The sequence below is a fragment of the Neopelma chrysocephalum genome, unplaced genomic scaffold, assembly GCF_003984885.1.
Source record: "Neopelma chrysocephalum unplaced genomic scaffold, ASM398488v2 Primary Assembly neopelma1_97065, whole genome shotgun sequence".
Classification (NCBI taxonomy): domain Eukaryota; kingdom Metazoa; phylum Chordata; class Aves; order Passeriformes; family Pipridae; genus Neopelma; species Neopelma chrysocephalum.
Window position 1 is genome coordinate 1701478 of NW_020925707.1, and position 20760 is coordinate 1722237.

The 20760-nt window shown below is 39.1% G+C and overlaps 1 protein-coding gene across 1 annotated transcript in view; it reads right to left on the reverse strand.

Annotated features, from left to right (window-relative positions):
- Positions 1-20760, reverse strand: part of RASA1 (RAS p21 protein activator 1) — a 54789-nt gene that overhangs the window by 30696 nt on the left and 3333 nt on the right. The window contains exons 2-4 of the mRNA XM_027671325.1: positions 6357-6506; positions 3850-3985; positions 3021-3091 (exon numbers count right to left, since the gene is read on the reverse strand). Coding sequence (XP_027527126.1) covers positions 3021-3091; positions 3850-3985; positions 6357-6506 — 357 coding nt within the window. The remainder of the gene's footprint in view (positions 1-3020; positions 3092-3849; positions 3986-6356; positions 6507-20760) is intronic.

Sequence of the window (20760 nt, forward strand, 5' to 3'; positions counted from 1 at the left end):
ATATCCAGTCTTTCCTCAAACACCTCCAAGGATGGTGACTCCACCAGCTCCCTGGGCAGTCCATTCCAATGTCTCATCACCCTTTCTGTGAAGAAATTCCTCCTCATGTCCAGCCTAAAGCTCCCCTGGTACACCTTAAGACTAGATCCTCTCATCTTGTCACTAGCTGCCTGGGAGAGCAGCCTGACTCCCATCTAGCTACAACCTCCTTTCAGGGAGTTGTAGAGAGTGATGAGCTTCCTTTTCTCCAGGTGCCTCAGCCTCTCCTCATAGGACTTGTGCTCCAGACCCTTCACCAGCTCCGTTACCCTGCTCTGGAGCTGCTCCAGCACCTCAATGTCTTCTCTGAGTTGAGAGTTCCAAAACTGGACACAGTACTCTAGGTGTGACCTCACCGGTGCTGAGTACAGGGAGACAATCACACTCCTGGTCCTGTTGGCCACACTGTTGCTGATATGGGCCAGGATGCCTTGGTGTTCTTGGCCACCTGGGTACAATCCTGGCTCATGTTCAGACAGCTGTTGAGCAGCACCCCCACATCCTTCTCTGCTGGGCCACTTTCCAGCCACTCTTAGAATCATAGAACCAGCCAGGTTGGAAAGGACTTCCGAGATCATCAAGTCCAACCCTTGATCCACTACCACCGTGGTTACTAGACCATGGCACTAAGTGCCACATCCAGTCTCATCTTAAAAACCTCCAGGGACGGAGAATCCACCACATCTCTGGGCAGCCCATTATCCTCTTTGTAAAGAATTTCTTCCTAATATCTAACCTAAACCTCCCCTGGCAGAGCTTAAGACCATGCCCTCTTGTCCTGCTGCTGGTTGCCTGGGAGAAGAGACCAACCCCCACCTGGCTACAACCTCCTTTCACAGAGTTGTAGAGAGTGATGAAGTCTCCCCTGAGCCTCCTCTTCTCCAGGCTGAGCAGCCCCAGCTCCCTCAGCCTCTCCTCATAAGACTTGTGTTCGAGTCCCTTCAACAGCCCCATTGCTCTTCTCTGGACCTGCTCAGCACCTCAATATCCTTCCTGAACTGAGGAGTCCAGAACTGGACACAGTACTCCAGGTGTGGCCTCACCAGTGCTGAGTACAGAGGAAGAATCACTTCTCTGGTCCTGTTGGCCACACTGTTCCTGATATAGGCCAGGATGCCATTGGCCTTCTTGGCTACCTGGGCACACTGCTGGCTCATGCTGCTTCCCCCTGCCAGTAGCACTGCATGGTGTTGTTGTGCCCAAACTGTAGGACCCAGCACCTAGTCTACAGGAGTTTAATTTCTGGAAGGTTAGTGTAGGTTACTCCTTAAGTGTTATCCCAAACTCAGGTCATATGAAAACCTTTCACTGCAGCACAGATTTTTCAATCAAGTTTCATGACACATCAGGGTACAGGAAAAGGAATAAAGGATCAAAGCTCATTAATTATTATTTCAGTCCAAAATTACATAGCAAATGTCTATGGTATTTCTCTTATTTGAAACAGGTTAACAGAAAAGGCATTAACTTCAACAAAAGCACACAGCAAGAATTACAGAACAAAAAGCAACAAACCACTATTGAAAACAAAGAATAAATTCAGCTGCTATTGAACCTTAACAGAAGACAGACAACAAGAACACAATCCATCAGCTGTACTGTTACTACATAGAACACAGGCTGACACTAACTCAGTAATACTTCAAACTTGCTAAATATTAACTATGATATTAAAATTCTAAGTCAAGATTCTCTGAAATGCATAATGTCTTCAAGGGCATACTAATTCAATCTAGAACAAAATGAGAACTTTGGTCCCAGCTACGCCATGAACAGAACTATTTTAGCCATGTAAACTCAAAACCCAAACAGAAACTTTGCATTTCAGCTCTATCCTAAAAGAAGAAGAAAAGGTTTAATTTTCTACAATTTTTGTTATAATAGTAAAGTAATAAAATGCTTTTTCCTCTTAAGTTGGTAGGTGCAATAAGGCACTTAATGGACTCAGTCTCCCTTATTCTCACATATAATAGGAAGCCTTATTTCAATATGCCATTGATGAGGCCCTTCCTTGTCTTATCACCTTCTTAAAGAGCATAATCGCAAAACCAAATATCCTCACATCATCTTTTAAAGGGTCACACAGGACTGGACTGCAACCCTTGGAATACATTTCCTTTCTGAAGAGGATTTAAAGCTCTCATACCTTTAATTACATTTTAGGCTTATAGTCCCAAAGCCAAGCCAATTCCCAATTCTGGTGTATTACATCAAATTAAGAAACTAGAACTACTCCTTAATTAGATTAGAAATCACTACAAATCTCTTTCAAATACTCCTATATTTCTATCTGGCCGTACTTAGCAAGAAACTTTAGATGGGGTAGCAGGACACACAGATCTGAGCTGAGGTACATCGGCAGACTGAGAAGGAAGCTTCTGAAACATCTGTATAGAATATGTCAGCGCTTCTCGAATTATAGTGAATTCTAATTTCATAAATAAAATATTAAAATATTTTATTTAAAGAAAGCAGTACCAATTCTAAGTAATCAGAAAATGCTCTTCTATTGAAAGGCCCTTTTTTCCTATTCTTAATTTATCAGTAGTCAAGGTTCACTTTCTAGTGGTTTGAATTGTTTGCTTTGAACTATTTATCTACTAACAGTTCTGTGGCAGTTCAGGAAAAAAGCCTAGCTCACTTCTTTCACATACTCACATAAGGCATTTCCGCACAGAATTTTTTCGCACAAACTTACTTTTTTGGTAAAAATCTAGGGTTTTTCAAAACTATAACATTACTAATTTTATTTCTATAAACTTAATGTACCTTCCCTTACAACTAATACAAACAAATACTGAGAAAAAAAAAGTCTTATTGTTATTTCCAAAGAAAGAACAGAGAGGCATCATCCTTTAATCTAACTGTGTTAAGTTTAAAGATGCAGCTAGGCAGTATCTGCCTGTGAACATCTACTTAAATCCTCCGTATTTGTAAGCACTCTTGAGAATTTTGCAGCTACTACTATTATTCAAACATACCTTATTTCATCAGTTTCTGGCACTTTGGTGTAAGGTAGAATTGCTCGAACTCTCCTTCTGTCCTCCACAGGCTACAATGTAAGAGGAGAGATCAAAGATAATACTCTTCTCTATAGTGTAGAATCTTTCTCCCCAGCATTATGCTATTCTGAGGCAAAGGACTGGTAACATCACTTATATCTCCCCTGCCTGTTTTGAATTTTCAAAGTTCAAAACCACTGAGAGCTGGAAATGCATAATTCATACACTTAGCTAAGAGAGGTCTCATTTTAAACTTTTTTTTCACTTAGACTGGAAGAAATGTCCAGTGGTTTAATATTTAGAAACATCTTTATTTAGGTTTTGGGTTTTGTTGCAGGGGATATTATGCAGTGTTTTGTTTCATTTTAATTACTTATATTGTTTAAAGGATGGGCGTGTGAAAGAAACCTTGGTTATCTCCAGACTGCATATTTTGAAACCATCGCTTGATACCACAGAGCAGTGAAGGTTACATTATAACACTGCTCTTTATTAGCCAAGATCTGCACACTTTCTTGTTTATCTCTGTCTACTTAAAATGCTGTTACTACATCTGGAGATAACTGCAACACCTCTAGCTTCTTCCTTATTATATATTTTCAGTAAATAGTGGGGTTTTTTTAAATCACTACTTTGTATCAATAAAAATGCAATTTTATATTACCTATAGTTCCACACATGCCTTTGCAGAACTACAGGAAACTTTCTAAAGTGGTTTTCCCAAAGATAACTATGAATGGTGATTAAAGTTAAGAACATTTAGGTTAAGTTACAATTCAGAATTTTGCTATAAAATGTTACTACTTGCCTCTGGAGGTGCTACTGGAAATAGCAGCTTTTCCCCTTTCAGTAAACAGGACACATGACTGTAATAACCAATCAGGTCTGAGAGTGAAGCAAAACGACGTCCACCAATGTAATAATCCCCACACATGGCAATAATCCTGTTAATTAAAAAAAAGAAGTTTGACATTAGAAAAATTTTTGCTTCCTTTTTTTTTTTTAAAGAAAATGAGATTAGGATCATGTTTGATTCTTAAAACAGTGCCTATATGCAGCAAAATGCAGTATTACAGGATCTCTATAAACATTTAATTAAACCTTAGCTAATGAATATTTAATCAAAAATTACAGATATATATTGCATAATATACCAGTCTTCTATCTAAAGAAAGTGCTGATTTACAGAAAAGATAGTACATTTGTCAGAACTAACTGAAACTAAAAGGAGAAAAATGTGTTCAGTGTCCTGGAAAACTGAAGCAATGCACTGGTAGACACAACAATATTATTATTTGTATCATACAGGACATACACCTATTATGATCACAGACAAATTTAATGAAGTAGCAAAGTATTTTAACAAAAAATTACTACATTTGATTATATAATGCAGAAAACTAATACCTTCAAAAATTAGTCCCTTCATTACAGTTAGCTTAGCATCCATATTAATCGTTAAGAAATTACTTCAGAATAATCAAAGTATGTCCTTTATTCTCAAATTAAAAATTTGATAACTAATGGAAAAAAGCTTACACAATCATTTCAGTAACTTAACTTCCTAAAGAACTGTTTATTATTATTTAAGGTTGGTGTTTTTTCTTAAAGCAGAGATTCTTTAATGCATAGTTTGAACTAAATTATTTCTCCCAAACAGTGACGTAAAATGTACATAGAGATGAACCTTCAGAGATTAAATCTAAAGTTTATAAGCATATAGCACTGCAAGAGGAGTCAGAAAACAATGCAACTCTAAGGACACAAGCTAGGTGTTTTGGCAGATTTTCTCTAAGATTCCTTGGCAAATTATTCAATAGGGATTAGGTTCCAAATGAAATTTAGTGTTTTGGATTATTATTTCATCAAGCTTAAATGAAACCTTTCTTCAGAACACTGAGTTAGCAAATACAGAAAGACTTCTGTAATCATCAAAAACTCTGAAGGAAAAAATTAAAAATAAATATATTCTCTCAAAGTATATTGTATCACTCTGATTCACCAAAAACATGCTGCATATATGACTGTATACAACTTTCAAGGGACACCAAAAGAACTGAAAGAAAGATTCTTCAAGGATTGAAAATATTTTTCTTAGGGAACTGGAAATCATTAGATTATTTTCTACCCAAGATGCTAGAAACACTTTTATGGGGTGCATAAACCAACAGTCAGTTGCCTGACACTGACTTCAAAAGGAGAAGCTCTTAAAAATAATCCAAGACTCCAAAACAACGCTAGAAGGCAAGTACGGCCAGAGTTTCCTTTTCTGCTACTGCTACACAGGAACCAGTTCCCTTATGTGTATCAGTACAGCTGAGAAGCTGAAATTGAGAGCTCAGACGGCAAGATGCAAACATGAGGTACTATCTGTGTGTCACACTGTCTGCACTTACTAGAATTATGCCTTCATGGCAATAGTACATCAGGACCTCTGAATCACACTTCATCACACAGTAGATGCAACCAAAACCTCCCTACATTTGCAAGCCATGCACATAGTGGCTCATAAACTGGTATTCTGGATAATTCCCAACTTCATAAGAAGTATTTGCTTCAGACTTGTTTGTTAGGTCCAAGACAACTGACAAATACTTCTTTTACTGCTGAAGAAATGCGTTTGCCTTATTATTTTGTAAAGAGGAACATTACACTGCAGCACTCCACTTGCTGACTAACCTTCAAGCTGTTCTAAGAATACACTTCATTTACACCAAGGAATAACTGAACTTACTAATGCACACTTGTTTGACAATGGTAAAGTAATCCAAGTTACCACTCTGGATAAAGAGCTACTTGTATTACGAACAACTAATTCTAACACATGCTGAAAGCTGTTTCCAGAAAATGTTTTGATTATTAAATACCTTTTTGTTTCTTCTTTTTCTTCCTTTTTTTTTCCTGGGTTCTATTTTTACATTTTTTCCTCTCCAAATTAAGGAAGCAAACAGATGTGCTAGCACTTTAACTATGCCATGCGAGCTACAATGACTACTATGGAACAGACTCAAAACGATCTCCTTGACTGACTAATGAAGTCTGTATGTTGCTTAAAGTCTATTCAAAACCACTTTAGACTAGCTTCTGCATAGATATTTTCGGGTTCCTGACACTTTTGTTCTTTATTTTATAAAGTAATTTTAAGCATCATATTTTAAAACAATTAAACATAAGTAAAAAGCTGTACCACATAAGCATAAAGAGTAAAAAATATTGAATTATAATACAATGATTGTTTTCTGCTTGCACCCTACTAAGTTCTGAAACAAAAAATAAATGGATCACAGTATTCAAAATAAAACATTTATTTCTCACCTAAAATGATTGACATTTGTTTTACTAAGGAATGAAAGCACAAATGAACCTGGTCTCCGATCACTCTCTCGAATAAGGTAACTTCCAGGTTTTCCCGCTTGTCGAAGACGTTCTTCTGCAATTGTTCGGTCAAGTTTTCCATGATACCACCTGAAAAAGAGTAACAGTGGGCATCCTTAGAACTTAAGGGTTTTGTTTATTCTCACAGAACAGACCTATGAAACTAACAAAAGATTTCAGTCAAAAGTGATGTAACTTCAAAGCTTTGTTTCAAAGTTACTACATTGCTACAAGTTTAACCTCCAAGTTTACCTATTTCTAATAAACAATACTTTTAACACAGCAAAGTTTTTCAGATAACCTGCTTTTCCCAAGAAACCACCCTAAGAGGTGGAGGGTCTATATGTATCCTCAGTTTTTTTCTCCTCCCTAATTTGCTTATTTTAAACAGGAACAGAGGTGAGTGATCTGACCTGGAAGACTGCTGCATTTTAAGCCTACACAGGCTTTAGTTCAGGCTGGATATTTCAAAAGCACGAACTGAGAAGTGCATGGTATCAGCCTGCTTATCAGCTGACAGAGATACTGCTGCAGCAAAGCCTGTGAATGGGACAGCAGTCACCAGACCACCATCCAGCCCCAAAGCCATCTTTCCTAATCACAATGTGTACCCTATCAATTGAAAACAAGTGCTTATGCATAGCAAATCACAGACTGCTAAGTACAAGAGAATACTTCAATCTACTGTTATCATTCAAGCATTCAATCACCTTACCTCATTTACAAGCCTTTGTCAGAACCCTCATTCTACCCAAAATGATCAAATATTACTTCCTTTAAAAAAAAAAAAAAAGGCAGCAATGGAGAGTACTTTTCAAACAGGGCCAACTATTGCTCTCACCACCTTCACAAAGCCACAGCATGTTCCAGAGCTATATACTGTAATAATTCATTAGCTCCACCAACTAACTATGCTTAATTCAAACTTTAATTTTTACATTCAAGAAAGCATCACCTTCCAAACAGCCACTGTTTTAGACAATTTAAATACTTCACTATTTCAGATCATGCGCCTTTTAGTTCTAACACTTCACATATGTCTTGCAAGAATCACAAAAATGCAATTTGGAAGAGATATGTAAATGACCTTTTGAACTAATATATGCAAGAATATCAAATATGTCACAGATTGCCGTTCCAAAAAAAATTAATAGCTGAGCTGTTGATAAAATCTGTCCAGATGCATTTTTTTTCTACAAAATGGAAGCCAAAGCTTTGAGAGCTTCTGTCAAAAGAAAAATCAGATAGATTAAACTAGTAAAAATCATTTTACCAGTAGAAGCAGCACCAGCACAGACACTGTTTACCCTGGCAAAGCCATGTGCTTGCTAATACAGGTCTCATTTGCCTCTCTTCCTCATCCTGATCAAAACAAGTTCAACCAGAAAGAGCACTGTTGTATATGTGCACTTAAGACCGCTGCAGGCAAAGTTACGTTACTGAGATCCTGCGTCATCCCATTCCAGGCTACAGCAGCCTTGTGAACAGAAACCTGTCATTCAAAGATGGTCCACAAAAAAGTGGATCATACTTCCCCTCCCAGAAGGGTCCTTTAGGAAATGAAACAAAATCAAGACTGTCAATTTTGAAGTACCTAGGATAAAATACTCTGCTTGTCCGTGTGCACAGCATAGGTGAAACTCGAATGAGTTTGTTCCCAGCACATGTCACCACTGGGCTCTGCTTTCCTGGATAGACTGACTTTCATGAAGTATGAAACTGCCCAGAGATCCAAGAAGCTTTCCTGATCAAGAAATTCAAGGAAACCAACATTCCATATAGTCTATTTTAAACTAACAATAGGTTTACTGAGCTTTTATTTGTTCCTATTTATCACCCACTTCAGAAAAATCATCTTAATTCTTTTGAGAAACACATGTATTACAGTGCCACACTAAAAAAAAAAAAAAAAAAGGCACAATTTCAAAATGAGGAAGGTGGAAGTCTTAGTAAGAACAGAAATTACCAATAAAAAATTTACTGAGAAAAAAAAAAGCCAGGATCATACGCAAACAAAACAATCAACTTTTCTGTAAGGGACTGGGATTTCGAACAACGACAGCACAAAATTGGGTGCTCCAATTTTCAGTCCAGAAGCTTTGAATAAGAAGAACACCCTCCTTGCTGGTGACAGCAATATATATATTGGTATAGCCCACATATGGGAGGTCACTTTCTCTAACACTGAACAGGCACTCTGTCCCATTCAACCATCTTATATCAACCCTACCAGAAAACATTTATTACCTGGTAAAGCAAGGTTAAAAATTATTTGCTCCCCCATTTAAGGAAAAGTTTGTTTTCTGAAATAAAGTTAACTTCTGAGTGCAACTAAAATCAGTGTCACTGAGTTGGTATTGAAATATTAACTTCTGATGGAAAAAACACCGTATTTTACAGTTCACTATGCATTAGTGTAATGCACGAATTACTCTACATAGCAGTACCCACAGAGATATTAACCCTAAATTTAATACAAACTGCAGCAAAGCAGTCAGTGTTGAGCAATGATAACAGAGAACAGTTCAAGTGACATCATCCTCAGGAAGCCTCTGTAGATAGCACACATCTTTAAAGAACAGGATACACACTCAAGTGCAAGCATGTATGATACCATTAGAGCATGCAAAATGCTTGTCAAGAAATAACTACATTTTTCCAGACAGCAGAGTTTTATCACTAGACAAAACCAGTTTATTCAAGCAATATACAATCTAAGAGTGTTGAAAGACTTCATAGTCAGAAGTGCACGTCTTATAATTCATCTAGTTATCACCTGTTTTCAGTTTTTTAGAAAGATGCACTCTGCAACTTTGCTATCAAAGTTCTTGAGGGTAATGATGCAAGCAGTAAAGACTGTTTTACAAAACTGAAGTATTTGATTTGATTTAAGGATATTAAGTGCTGAGCTAAGGAGTTGCATTATATATTTTCTTAATGCTTCTGTTAAACTGCTGTGGGGTTTTTTTTTGCTTTGAAATATATCCATAGATCAATTTTTCTGTGAATACTGATGAACATACTGAGCACTGATGAAAAATGTTAAGAACACTTATGCAGTATTGTCACTTACACAGAAAGATCCATTCAACAGTCAGTGCCAAAGAAAGTACAACAGAAATGAGAACCTGCCATACAGAACCTGCCATATTTGTAATTTCATCAGAGAATAGACTGCAAACATTATGAAGGATATGACCACACTACCATAATTCCTGAAATGAAATAAAGTCCCAGATTCTTTGGTTTTAACCTTCAATCAAGTATATTAGTGAAGCTTGAGCTCATTATTTCTGCAAAAATACACCAAAAGAAACCACCTCTCCCTCTGAGTTTTGTAAGTCAAGACCAACAACTTCAGTATTTTTCAACCAAAATAGCTTCAAGTTTAATGTTTTCACAGTCATAAGCAATGCTTAACCATACAGGTTCTTAGGAGATGCAAAAGGAAGTGCTATGTACAGTGCACTATAAGTCTCATGAAAGGAATTACGGTTTAGATTGGAAGGTATCACTTAAAAAATTTGCCTTGCTCTTCAAACATGAATTTGCCATGTGGCTGTGACTTATCAAATGCCTGCACTCAAAACTATAATTCACTACCACTTAGATGTATATCCTCCCTCATTGCAAATGAAAAGATCCCTATAATTTCTAGTTCCCTCTGCTTGCTTGCCTAGTCCTACCTAGGAACACTTGTGTATTTCTAACATTAACTTTGCAACTTCTTACATGCTGACAATCCACTATTTTCACTGTGTTTTGAGCAAACAATTCAATGACATTCTGAATCACAGCTAGTGCTCTAACAATACAGTTGCTTTTACAACAAGCACTGAAAGAGAAAACATAAGTAGCCTTGTAAGAGAATGTTATGAAATGATTCAACTATAAAATGTCCTACCAACTACAGATCACAATTCCGGTGGTTGTTTCTCTGACCACCTGTTTAACTATCTGCTTTAATAAACTTGCATAATTGTTTTTTATTTTGCTTCTAAGAGAATACTAATAATAGGCTTCCACGTTTCACAAACCAGCCAAAAACTGTGCATGAAAATACTTCCATCTGCCAGTTTAAATCAAAAGCACTATGTTCAAAACCCCAACCCTATATATCAGGATCTTAATGACAGCAAGCAGACAGAACACAGACACAACAATATCACAAACAGCTTATGCATCAACCCGAGGAATACAGAGTTGTGCAAGAGAATGGTCCCTACACTACATTCACAGCCACATCCAGTGGTTGACAGCCACATGCCAAATCATAAACCTCATGGAATAAGCTGCACTGGTCAGAGATGTTACCTTTGGTCTGCATGCAAATAACAGATCCTTAAATTTTCGTATGCTCCAAGGAAGATGCTGAGTACCACACAGCCAGCCACACCAGTCCCATCAGGTCCAGCCAGCACTCTCTGCTGTGAGCAGGACTGCAGCTACACTGCATCCCTTCAGCAAGCCCATAGTACAGCAACAGGGCTTCTGGCCCCAACATGGACACACAAGGCCCATGCAAGACACAGGCTGCTCACAAAGAGGTAGCAGATGGTGAATTTACCATGTGGAAGGAGTCAGTTGCTATTGTGCGTGGAAGCATGTCACATTGTACAACCAAGTCCTTTTACTTACATATTTCCTTTTTACATGTGGGAAACGCAAGTATGAAGCTTTGCTGTTCCACTAAAGGATTCTGCTCTTACAGGATACTGCAATTTTTACTTGGGAACACAGTAGGTTAGGGACAAGACAATAAAAGATAAATTGCAGAAGGGGAGTAAAAGTGAATTTCAGCATTTTAGTACAAATACAGATGTTGATAACAGCTGCAGACCTCTCTATTTCCATCTAGAAAAAGCTAGGGTGCACAGAAAAAAAAGTCATTAAATGCCATATCCATTCCACTCACAGCTCTTCTCAGCCATAACTTGCTGCTTCCAGAAAACCCATTAAGAACAACGGAGAACTTGAAGGAGTCACAGTCAGAGCCCCCCTTTTAGCAACTCAGACACTGCCTTAGTGCCTTTCACACATTACAGATTCTTGTTACCACCATCTGAGACTATGAGCTCTGTTCCAATTAGAAGCAAAATAGCAAAGATTACTTAGAACTGGTGAAAATCATCAATTTCAAAAGGCACACAGAAGTCTCAAGGACAATTTCATGAAGACAAAGGAGAAAATTACACAACAAAACATCTTGAATGTCTTCTTATTCTGTTAACATCAACCATTCTCCCCTCAAGCCTTCCATCTGAAGATTCAATGCTCCTATTCACTGTTCAAGTTTCATTTCAGTCTTACAGCTTCTCTCAGCCTAAAATGCATTCTTAGCTTTACCATTTGTATCCAGACTCTGCCTTTTAGCACTTTATCCCCCATCTCCATCAGATCTGAGGTTGATTACTGCCTTTATGCACATAATTTGTAGAGCTTAAACTAAATTTCAGTCAGACTTTACTAAATTCACCTCCTCTTCCTGTCTTGTTAGTTACTATTCAGTAGTTACCAATTTTTGACCAAGTCTTTGCAGCTCTCCACATCACAAAAGACTTGCTACCAGAAAAAGATCTGCAAATATACTAAAATGGATGCACCTCTAAGATAAAGGAGCTCTGAGATGAACAAAACAGATCAACCAAAAACCTCAGTATGTCTTAACAAAGAGACTACACAAAGATGAAAAAGCAAGATAAGCATACAGTAGAAGAAGAATATATTTAAATAACTTTATAAAGGGCAGAAAGGTTCTAAAAGTTTCAATTGCTGTAGCAAACAATGCTATAATTTTAAGAGACAGAGATGTGACAACAGCATAATATCCAGCACTGAAAAGACTGACTGCCTATCTCATTTTTTGCAGGAGCCACCAATAAGCAACTGAAATACAGCTAAACCTGATGACAAATAGCTCTTGAAACAGCTTGCATTTTTCCTACTGAAGGATCAGATTAGGAAATGAATTCCGGAATTCATTAAAGGTTTTAGCTAGAAACTTCCCATTTTTACATGCTATGTTAACTGGGGCCTCAAGTCAAAAATGCACCTTTTTCTGTTTGAACTGGGAGTAACTACTAAAGAAATAATGTTAATACTACTACACAAATAAGCAGATACTTTTTTACAATAATTAAGGAAATTCTAAGATGTTGTTTAACTTGTCAGCCATTACCCTCATTAAATCTACCAGAGGCTCCTTCACCTTTCTCTCCTCCTTCCACCTCACTCTCACTAACAAAGCACAGGTTTTGGTTTTGTATTTCAGTCTCACCTCCTTCTGCAAGCTGGATTGCCTCTCTAGAGATGTGTCACGCCCACAGATAGATAACTGCTTCTATAATGAGAAAACCCTGACAGTTATATACTAGAAATCAAAGAGGAATGCAGTGTCTGAACTGCATTGTCCAAAACTTCCCACATGCGCTAGGAACAACAGTGGGGGAATATAACCTGGAGAGTTGTGGTAGTTTGGCCTAGGCCTTCCTTGGTGACCAGTTTGTAACCAAGGAAGTGCCCAGATTTACCCGGTATTCCCTACGATTTTTACGTAAGCCAGGGAATAAGAAGAAGGGAGGAAAGGCCTTCGTTCTCTTTCCTTCCGGCGGCTTTGGAGGTGCAGATCTCCCTGCTGTTGAGTCTGTCGACTTGGAGAGTGAGGCCTGGTAAGGCCTTGTCGACCTTGGGAAGCGGAGGCTGCCAGCAGTCACTCCAGCGTGACTCTCCGTTGTCCCGAGGAGAGTAGTAAGATATTCTTTGCTAATTCTTTTAGTTGATAGACCTTGGGCTACTGATCGGGATATATATATATATATATATTATTTTGGTTTTTGTTCTTCCCTTCCCCTTTCCCTTTTCCCTGTGAAATTGTATATATATTTCAATTGTATATAAGTGTAAATATATTGATATTTATACATATTGCTTTAGCTGTCTCTCTCTCGTTTCGGTTTCTCGGTTGTTTTTTTCCCTCTCCCTCTTCTCCCTTGGTTTGGGGTGGCAGGGGAGGAACTTCTTGTAGTAAGGGTTGGAGACTTGGCAGGGAGCCAGCTCCAAACTATATCAAGAGTACAACCCATACACAACAAATCTAATGGCATGACATAAAAAAATTGTGTATACAACTAAGAAGAGGAAAAAAACCCTGTTTCTAGACTTGAATAATTGAGATGATTACTACAGAGGCTTGGTAACATTTTGCTTCTAGAGGAATAAAGACACTTCTCTACCACCCCTTTTAATTATGCAAGTATCCAAGCTTGAATCTCGTAACATCTCTGGTGCTAACTCTAAGATGGCAATACTGAGAAGACATTGATTGGTTTATGGTTACTCTTGAATTTTACATATAGAAAATGATGCAATTTATCTATAAAATAACCACAGAAAATCTAATCAGCATAGATTGAATATCCTATTGTGCATGTGCTACACATGGCTGAATATTTACATACATATGCACATTTTTATGGAAAGCAAGAGGTGGGCTAAAAATAGTAACAATAAAGAAGGAGATCAAAATTTCATAGAAACATCTTACACAAATTTACACATAATTACTATATGATTCCTGAATTGATCATTAAAGGTTGGCTAAACCTAGATGGTGATCATCCCACTCCACGCAGCTGTGAGGCTGCCACTGGAGGACTGTGTCCAGTTCTGGTCCACACAACTCAAGAAAGATGTGAACAGACTGGAGAGGGCCCAAAGGAGGGTCCAAAAAGATGAACAAAGGGCTGGAAAACCTGCCCTGTGACAAAAGAATGAGCTTGGCCCCTTCTCTCTGAACAAGAGAAGGCTCAGGGGCATCTCATCACAGTGTTCCAGTAGTTAAAGTTATTCACTTAAACTCCCTCAGGAGGAAGAAAAACCTCACTGGAGGTTTTCAAGATGTGACTGGACAGGATGATAGGTAATCTCAGCTATACTCCCTTTCCCACAAAAGGCTGGGACACAGGATCTTCCAAGGTCCCTCCCAATCTGGGTCATTGTGGTGGTTTGAGACCCCCAAAAATCCAATTTCCGAGTCCAAGCCCCCTCCCACAACTCACCCCAGTGTGAGAGGGCTTTTCCAGACACAACAGAAGACTCAATATGGGGGGAAGGGAATTATATTACAATTATTACACAAATAAATATTATAATACATTATATATATAATTCTAACTATCTATAAAGCAGTATTTACATGGGATCAAATCTCTTTTCCCTCCAATTAAAGTCCAGATGGGAAGAAGGAAAGATCCTTTCCACGTTTAGGGCAGCAGTCTCTTTCTTCTTCAGTGCAGCAGTCGTAGCTGGAGTTGTTGTAGCTGGATCTCTTTCCATTACACACAAGGGGGTCTCCTCTCACCCCTCTCGGCCCTTTGACTCCAATCGAAGGTCTCTCTCTCCCGTGGACTGCGAAGCAGGGACAAGGCTCGCTTCACCACATCATATCACGAAGTGCAGGGGTCCTCGTGACAGTCCCTCAGGGGATTTAAGTTCCCCCTGGGTCAGAACGTTTAGGGCAGCTTTTAGTTCAGTCCTTGCCCTAAGTGTTCTATCAGAGCTCCTTTGCTCTGTCTCAAAACTGCCAGTGTGGCAGCAGCGAGGGGCGGGACAAGGTCACCTCCTCCGCATTCCGTCCAGCCATCCCGGTCCAGCTTCCAGGACGTCTATGAGCTTTTCAGTTCCTCTCTCTGTTGCATGCTGCATTTTAGGACTTCCATCAAAGAGAAGTTCACTCCCTCCTCCTAGGAGGGGTCTTAAAGGGGTCTGGGGAGATCTGATTCAGTTCTTATCCCAAAACTGTCTTTGTTGAGCTTAGTCCTCTCTCTCCCCGTCAGATAGCTCTGCGTCTCTCAGCTTAGCTGCATGCCATCTTTGCTGCTTGTTTCTTATCTTCCTGGCTTTCTGCCACAGTTCTCCGTTCACTGCTGCTCTGCCGCTGCTTCTGTTGCCCATTCACAGTGGAGAAAGACTCCCTCAGCTCTTTTGCCACAGAACCTGGTCCAGTTTAACACTTTTTCTGAGTTTCTGCAGTCCCAGCCGGGGGCTGGGGGGGCCGTGGCCCCCAGCAGGGCTCCTGCCCCTTCTCCCCTCGTGGCCTAAAACATGGCCACTTCTTCTCCAACTACCTCATCAATCTTTTTTTCCAGTCTGGTGTGATATGTTTAAATTTTGCAGGGGTGCTGATTGGATCAACCCCAAGAGACACCACCCCCTCGGGGGTTACCATTCTTTTAACTCCAGGGGGAAAAACATTTTTTTCCCCCACCACAGCCATTTTTTGGTTCTATATATCCCAACTCTGATGAAACTTTATACTCACAAAAAAACCCAAACAATTACCACTTGAGGATGAACAACTATTGCTATTTCAGTTTGGCAAAAAACCAAAACACTAACAAAACAATTGATTCAGTGAGAAGGTGGCCTGAGAAGCAGTTGAAAATACCGAAATTTGAACATGAAAATGAATTTTTTAGGGTCTGATCATCATAAGAACCAGATTGCTACCTTACCATTACACCCACTGGATCCACCAAGTGTCCTGGAGACCTCAATACTCCATTCCTGAAATACAACTGGAGCTTTAAAATTAATCTAGCAACATTTGTTTGTATACATTAATTTCTACATGCTAGCCAATTGTAATCAAAACATACCTTAGAAGGAAATGGTAGGTAACTGTGCTGGTTTAAAAGTTAACCAGCAAGGGAAAATGAACTCAATTCAAAAGAGAGATTTATAAGTCAGAATAACAATTTATTAAAATAATGCAATAAGTACAATTATACAGACAGACAATTGGTTTTAACCCACAAAACCCAAATGTATACCCAGCACCCTGGGGTATGAACAAAAGTGGTGTACCTTGGCCCACCCCCAAGTCCAAAGCAAAGGGAGAGGGGATAAACCTGCTGGTGGGAGAGCTGCTGCAGTCTGGTCAGAAGTGGTGATTGCAGTCCAGTTGAAGGCAGTGGTCTGCAATCTAGTTGAAGGCAGTGGTCTGCAATCTTCCTCTGGATCCCACGAGAGAGTCGCAAGGCTCTGAAACTCCCAGTTATATACTCTCCAGTTCAGGCGGGAGTGCTCAGTCCCTCTTCCATATAAGGGTATCAGAGCGGGGAATTCCATATAAGGATATCAGAGCGGGGAATTCCATAAAAGGGTACAGGAACATCTTCCCACCTTGCAGGCCTCTACTGACAGCAGTTTTTGGGAAATGGCATGGAGGCTATAGAATACACAGTTTTGGGTTACACCCATCCAGGGATGAATTGGTCCCAGCCGTTCTAACCAGGACATTATCTGAAACATGTTATTAAATATTTAAATAGCACTGTTAGGTGGCTTAGAAAGACCCTTTTTAAAAGGCAAATTCTTGTGCTTTTACAGCAGAAATTAAGACATATGCCTATATAGAAAGTAATGAAATACTCTTTTTGCCAACCCAAATATTCCTTGTACTTTCGTTACAAATCTTCCCTCTTAGCTACTGTCCTGACTTTATTCCTGACTACTTCAAGGAACGACTTTCATCAAATACGTCTGTAACATGGATCCTCAACTATAAACAGTATTTTTATACATCTAGATAGCATCACCACAGGTAAGCACCGGGGATCATCCAGTTCAACCCTGCCCCCCCACACCCTGCACAGGTAGGATCAGCTACATTCAGTTGCTCAGGGACATTGTTCCATTGAGTTATGAACATCTCCCAATGACAGAGACTCCATGACCACTCTCAGCAATTTCTGTCACTGTTTGACCACCTCCACCATAAAAAAAAAAAAATTCTTTTGTATTTAGATGGAAATTCAAGTTTTTTCATTTGTCTCCATTGCCTCTTGACCTGTCACAGTAACCACTGAGGTTAGTCTGGCTCTCTCATCTCATCCCATCCCATCCCATAAGATCTTTATATTCATGTTTAAGATCCACTCAAGACTCCACCAGAACAGTCCCAGCTCTCTCAGCCTCTCTTAATCTAACAGATGATTCAGTCCCTTCATCACCTGGATGGCCCTGCATTGGATTCTCTCTAGTAGGTCCATGTCTCTCTTGTACTGATGAGCCCAGGACCAGATACAGCAGCCCAGATGTGTCTCACCATTACAGAGGGAAAGCATCATCCCCCTCAAGCTGCTGACAACGCTTCTCCCAGTGCAGCCTAAGACAACATCAGCCTTCTTTGCCATGCGGGCACACTGGTGGCTCTGCTCATGTCCTGATGCCCACATCCTTCTCTGCAGAGTTGCTTTCCAAATGCTCTGCCCCACCAAGTGCTTGGGGTTACTACTCCCCAGTGCCAGAGCTTTGCAGTTTCTTTGTTTAACTTCACAAGATCCCTTGCAGCCCAATTCTCCAGCCTGTCCACATCATTCTGGATGTCAGCACACCCACCTGGTGCAGCTGCTATTCCTCTCTGGTTTGCATTGTCTGTGAACTTGCTAAGGATGCACGCACTCTGTCCCAGCATCCAGTTCATTAATCAAAATGTTATATAGTATTGGCCCCTGGATGCACCCTGGGGAATACCTCCAGTGACTTGCCTCCACCTGGACTTTGTGCTGGTAATCACCACCCTCTGTTCCCAGTCATTCAACAAGTTTTCAGTGAGATGCCTGTCCTTTTACCTAACCTGTACACTGTCAGCTTGTCTGTGAGGAGGCTATGGGAGAAGGTGTCAAAAGCCTTACTAAAGTTAAGCTAAACTCTCTCCCTTTCTCCCAAGCCAATAACCTCATCACAGAAGGCTCTTAGGTTCGTTAAGCACAATTTTCCCCTCATAAATCCTTTCTGACTCCTCACCACCTTCAGCACAAACCAAAATTTATACACAGACTCAAGTAATAACAGAAACTTCTTTCTGCTCTATCGCTATCCAGAGTGATAAAGCAGGTATTTTACGTAAAAACAAAAACTGTTAAAGACTACCTTCAGTCTTTATATAGTATATAAAATTATATAAACCTGGTCAAGTATCTACACCTTGTCAAGCATTGATAACATTTTACTTGTACTGACTGTACTCTGGAGGGACACTGAGAAATCCATACTGCAATACTTCAGTGCAGCACAAAGACCATGTTAAATCAAGATCTCTTCTCCTCTCTCCTATTGTGTCTACCAGCAAGACAAATACCAAGGTTTTTTTTGGTTTTGTTAAGGGAGAAAGATAGGTATGTAAGAAACTGGAAAATGACTAAGGGAGTCTCGAGAATTCTGGCTGAATCAACAGATGGAGTCCAATGCTGAAGAGACCCACTCCCCCACTGTAAAATTTGTGTCCCTCCTTTTTCCACAGCCATAAAATATTTAGAAGAAAAAGATCAAGAAATACAGCATGATATTATGCTTCTCAATTGGGCAGGCCAACTGATGAAGTGTGGAACTCCCACAATGATATTCTGGGAGTCACTTTATGACACAAAATAAAACGTAAATAAAGAGCAGGTCAAGAGACTCTCGTCACTGCTTAAACAAAATGACATCATCTGATGTTAACTAGAAATACTGACTAAACTATCGAAAAATCCTCCTCAAACTTTTTCTGGCTTCAAATGCTGTCCCTCTTCTGGTTTTCTTTATCTGAAGCTTTCATTTACCTATGTAACCAACATGCTCAGTTTACTTACAGCTTCACTTCCTGTATGGGGTTAGGTACGATGCTGCCCCACTGTGTTTAACCACTCATTGAAGATCACACTTCTAATACCACACATTCAGCCAGAACTAAAAACAGATTTATATTCAGGTCTGTTCTGTAAGTAGCCCCAACAGTACATTATCCACCAACTTGAGAAAAATAAGGTGTTTCCCTGCCATAGAGAACAGGAATTAATAAAGAAATTCATTACCTAAAAAGGAAAATATTCACTGCTAACCACATTAACTGCTAAAAAGAGAAGAAACCTCATACACCAAAATCAATTTATATCACATTACAATTTTTTTTTAATACAGTACCTAACTGAACACGCCAACATTATTTCCCCTCAGTTTCCAGTGAAACAGATTCATTCATCAGTCTCTAAAAGGGCCTTTCACCATTATTCAGAACAAAATTTCTTTTCATGATCTTCTGAAACAAACAAATGGTGCAGAACTCTGGACTTGACACTTCCAACATTCATGTGAAGATACTAGAACTTCACTCTACGTTCAGGTGGAAAAATGTTCTATTTTCATGCAATCCATGCTTATTTAATATTTCTCTACCCACCTCTATCTTCAGCTCTTTTGTTCATTATGTTGCCTCAAGAGGCACCAAGAGCGATTGTAAGAGTACATCTGCTTTGGGCAAGATTTGTTTTAACCAGGTGTTATTTTGACAGCCTATTTTATTTTGTGTGATTGACCACTTTCACAGTTCAACCGATTTCCATTTCAAACTGATAACTAATGCTTAAAAAACATCACATGAAAATGCCATTTTTCCTAGAATACTAGAACTGTTCCTAGCACCTTAATGCTACACTAGGATCTAAATCAATATTGTCAACTAAGATTTTAAATCAAATATATAAATAACTGAACCAGCACTCATTCACTAAATCCAAGGGCATTTCCTTACACTAGTTCAGCCTCTGTCACTAAGCTTTGCAAATGGGATAGAAAGCAGGGGAAAAAATGACCTAAACAAGCATGAAGTTGCTCATTTTATTTCCTAGCATCCTGTGCCTCCCACCTAGCATTAAGCTGCAACATAAACACACCACTGCTGTGCTCCAGAAAAATATGAAAACACACACACAGTGAATAGACAGTTAAGTCAGTTTCACTCCAGATCAAAGATTTAAAAAAAAAAAAATCAACCCTACTGGGAGATTTTGAGTTCATGCATAAAGAGGATGTGTAACATGCTAACATATGTAACACATTCTCCCACTGCTCCAAAATTAAAGAAAGCACTAACATTAACATGTTCCTTAGATACATGAAAAAGACAAGAGGAAATTAAGCACATTAGGTGCTTGCTAGCAAAGATGGACATATCCTGACCTCCCAGAACAAACTATATTTACAGCATCCTGATGGGAAGTGCCGAACTTGCATCTGCTTCGCTTCCCATCTCTTCACGTTACTCACTGTGAAAGACAGAATGTCAACATTACGGTACTTAAAAGCTTTTTCATGTTTAAAAATGCATTTGTCTATAACATCTTTATGGCCTAGAACTTGGAGACTGGGAACTCATATTTTGTTTTGTGTTCAGGCATTTTTGTCTGCTTTGTCTGTTTTTTTTAAATTGTAAAACAAGCTAGGAGAAGAAGAAGTGATAAAGCTGTGTCTAAGTTTGTGAAGAATGCTTTAATTTTTTTTATTTTATACTTAAAAGTCTAAT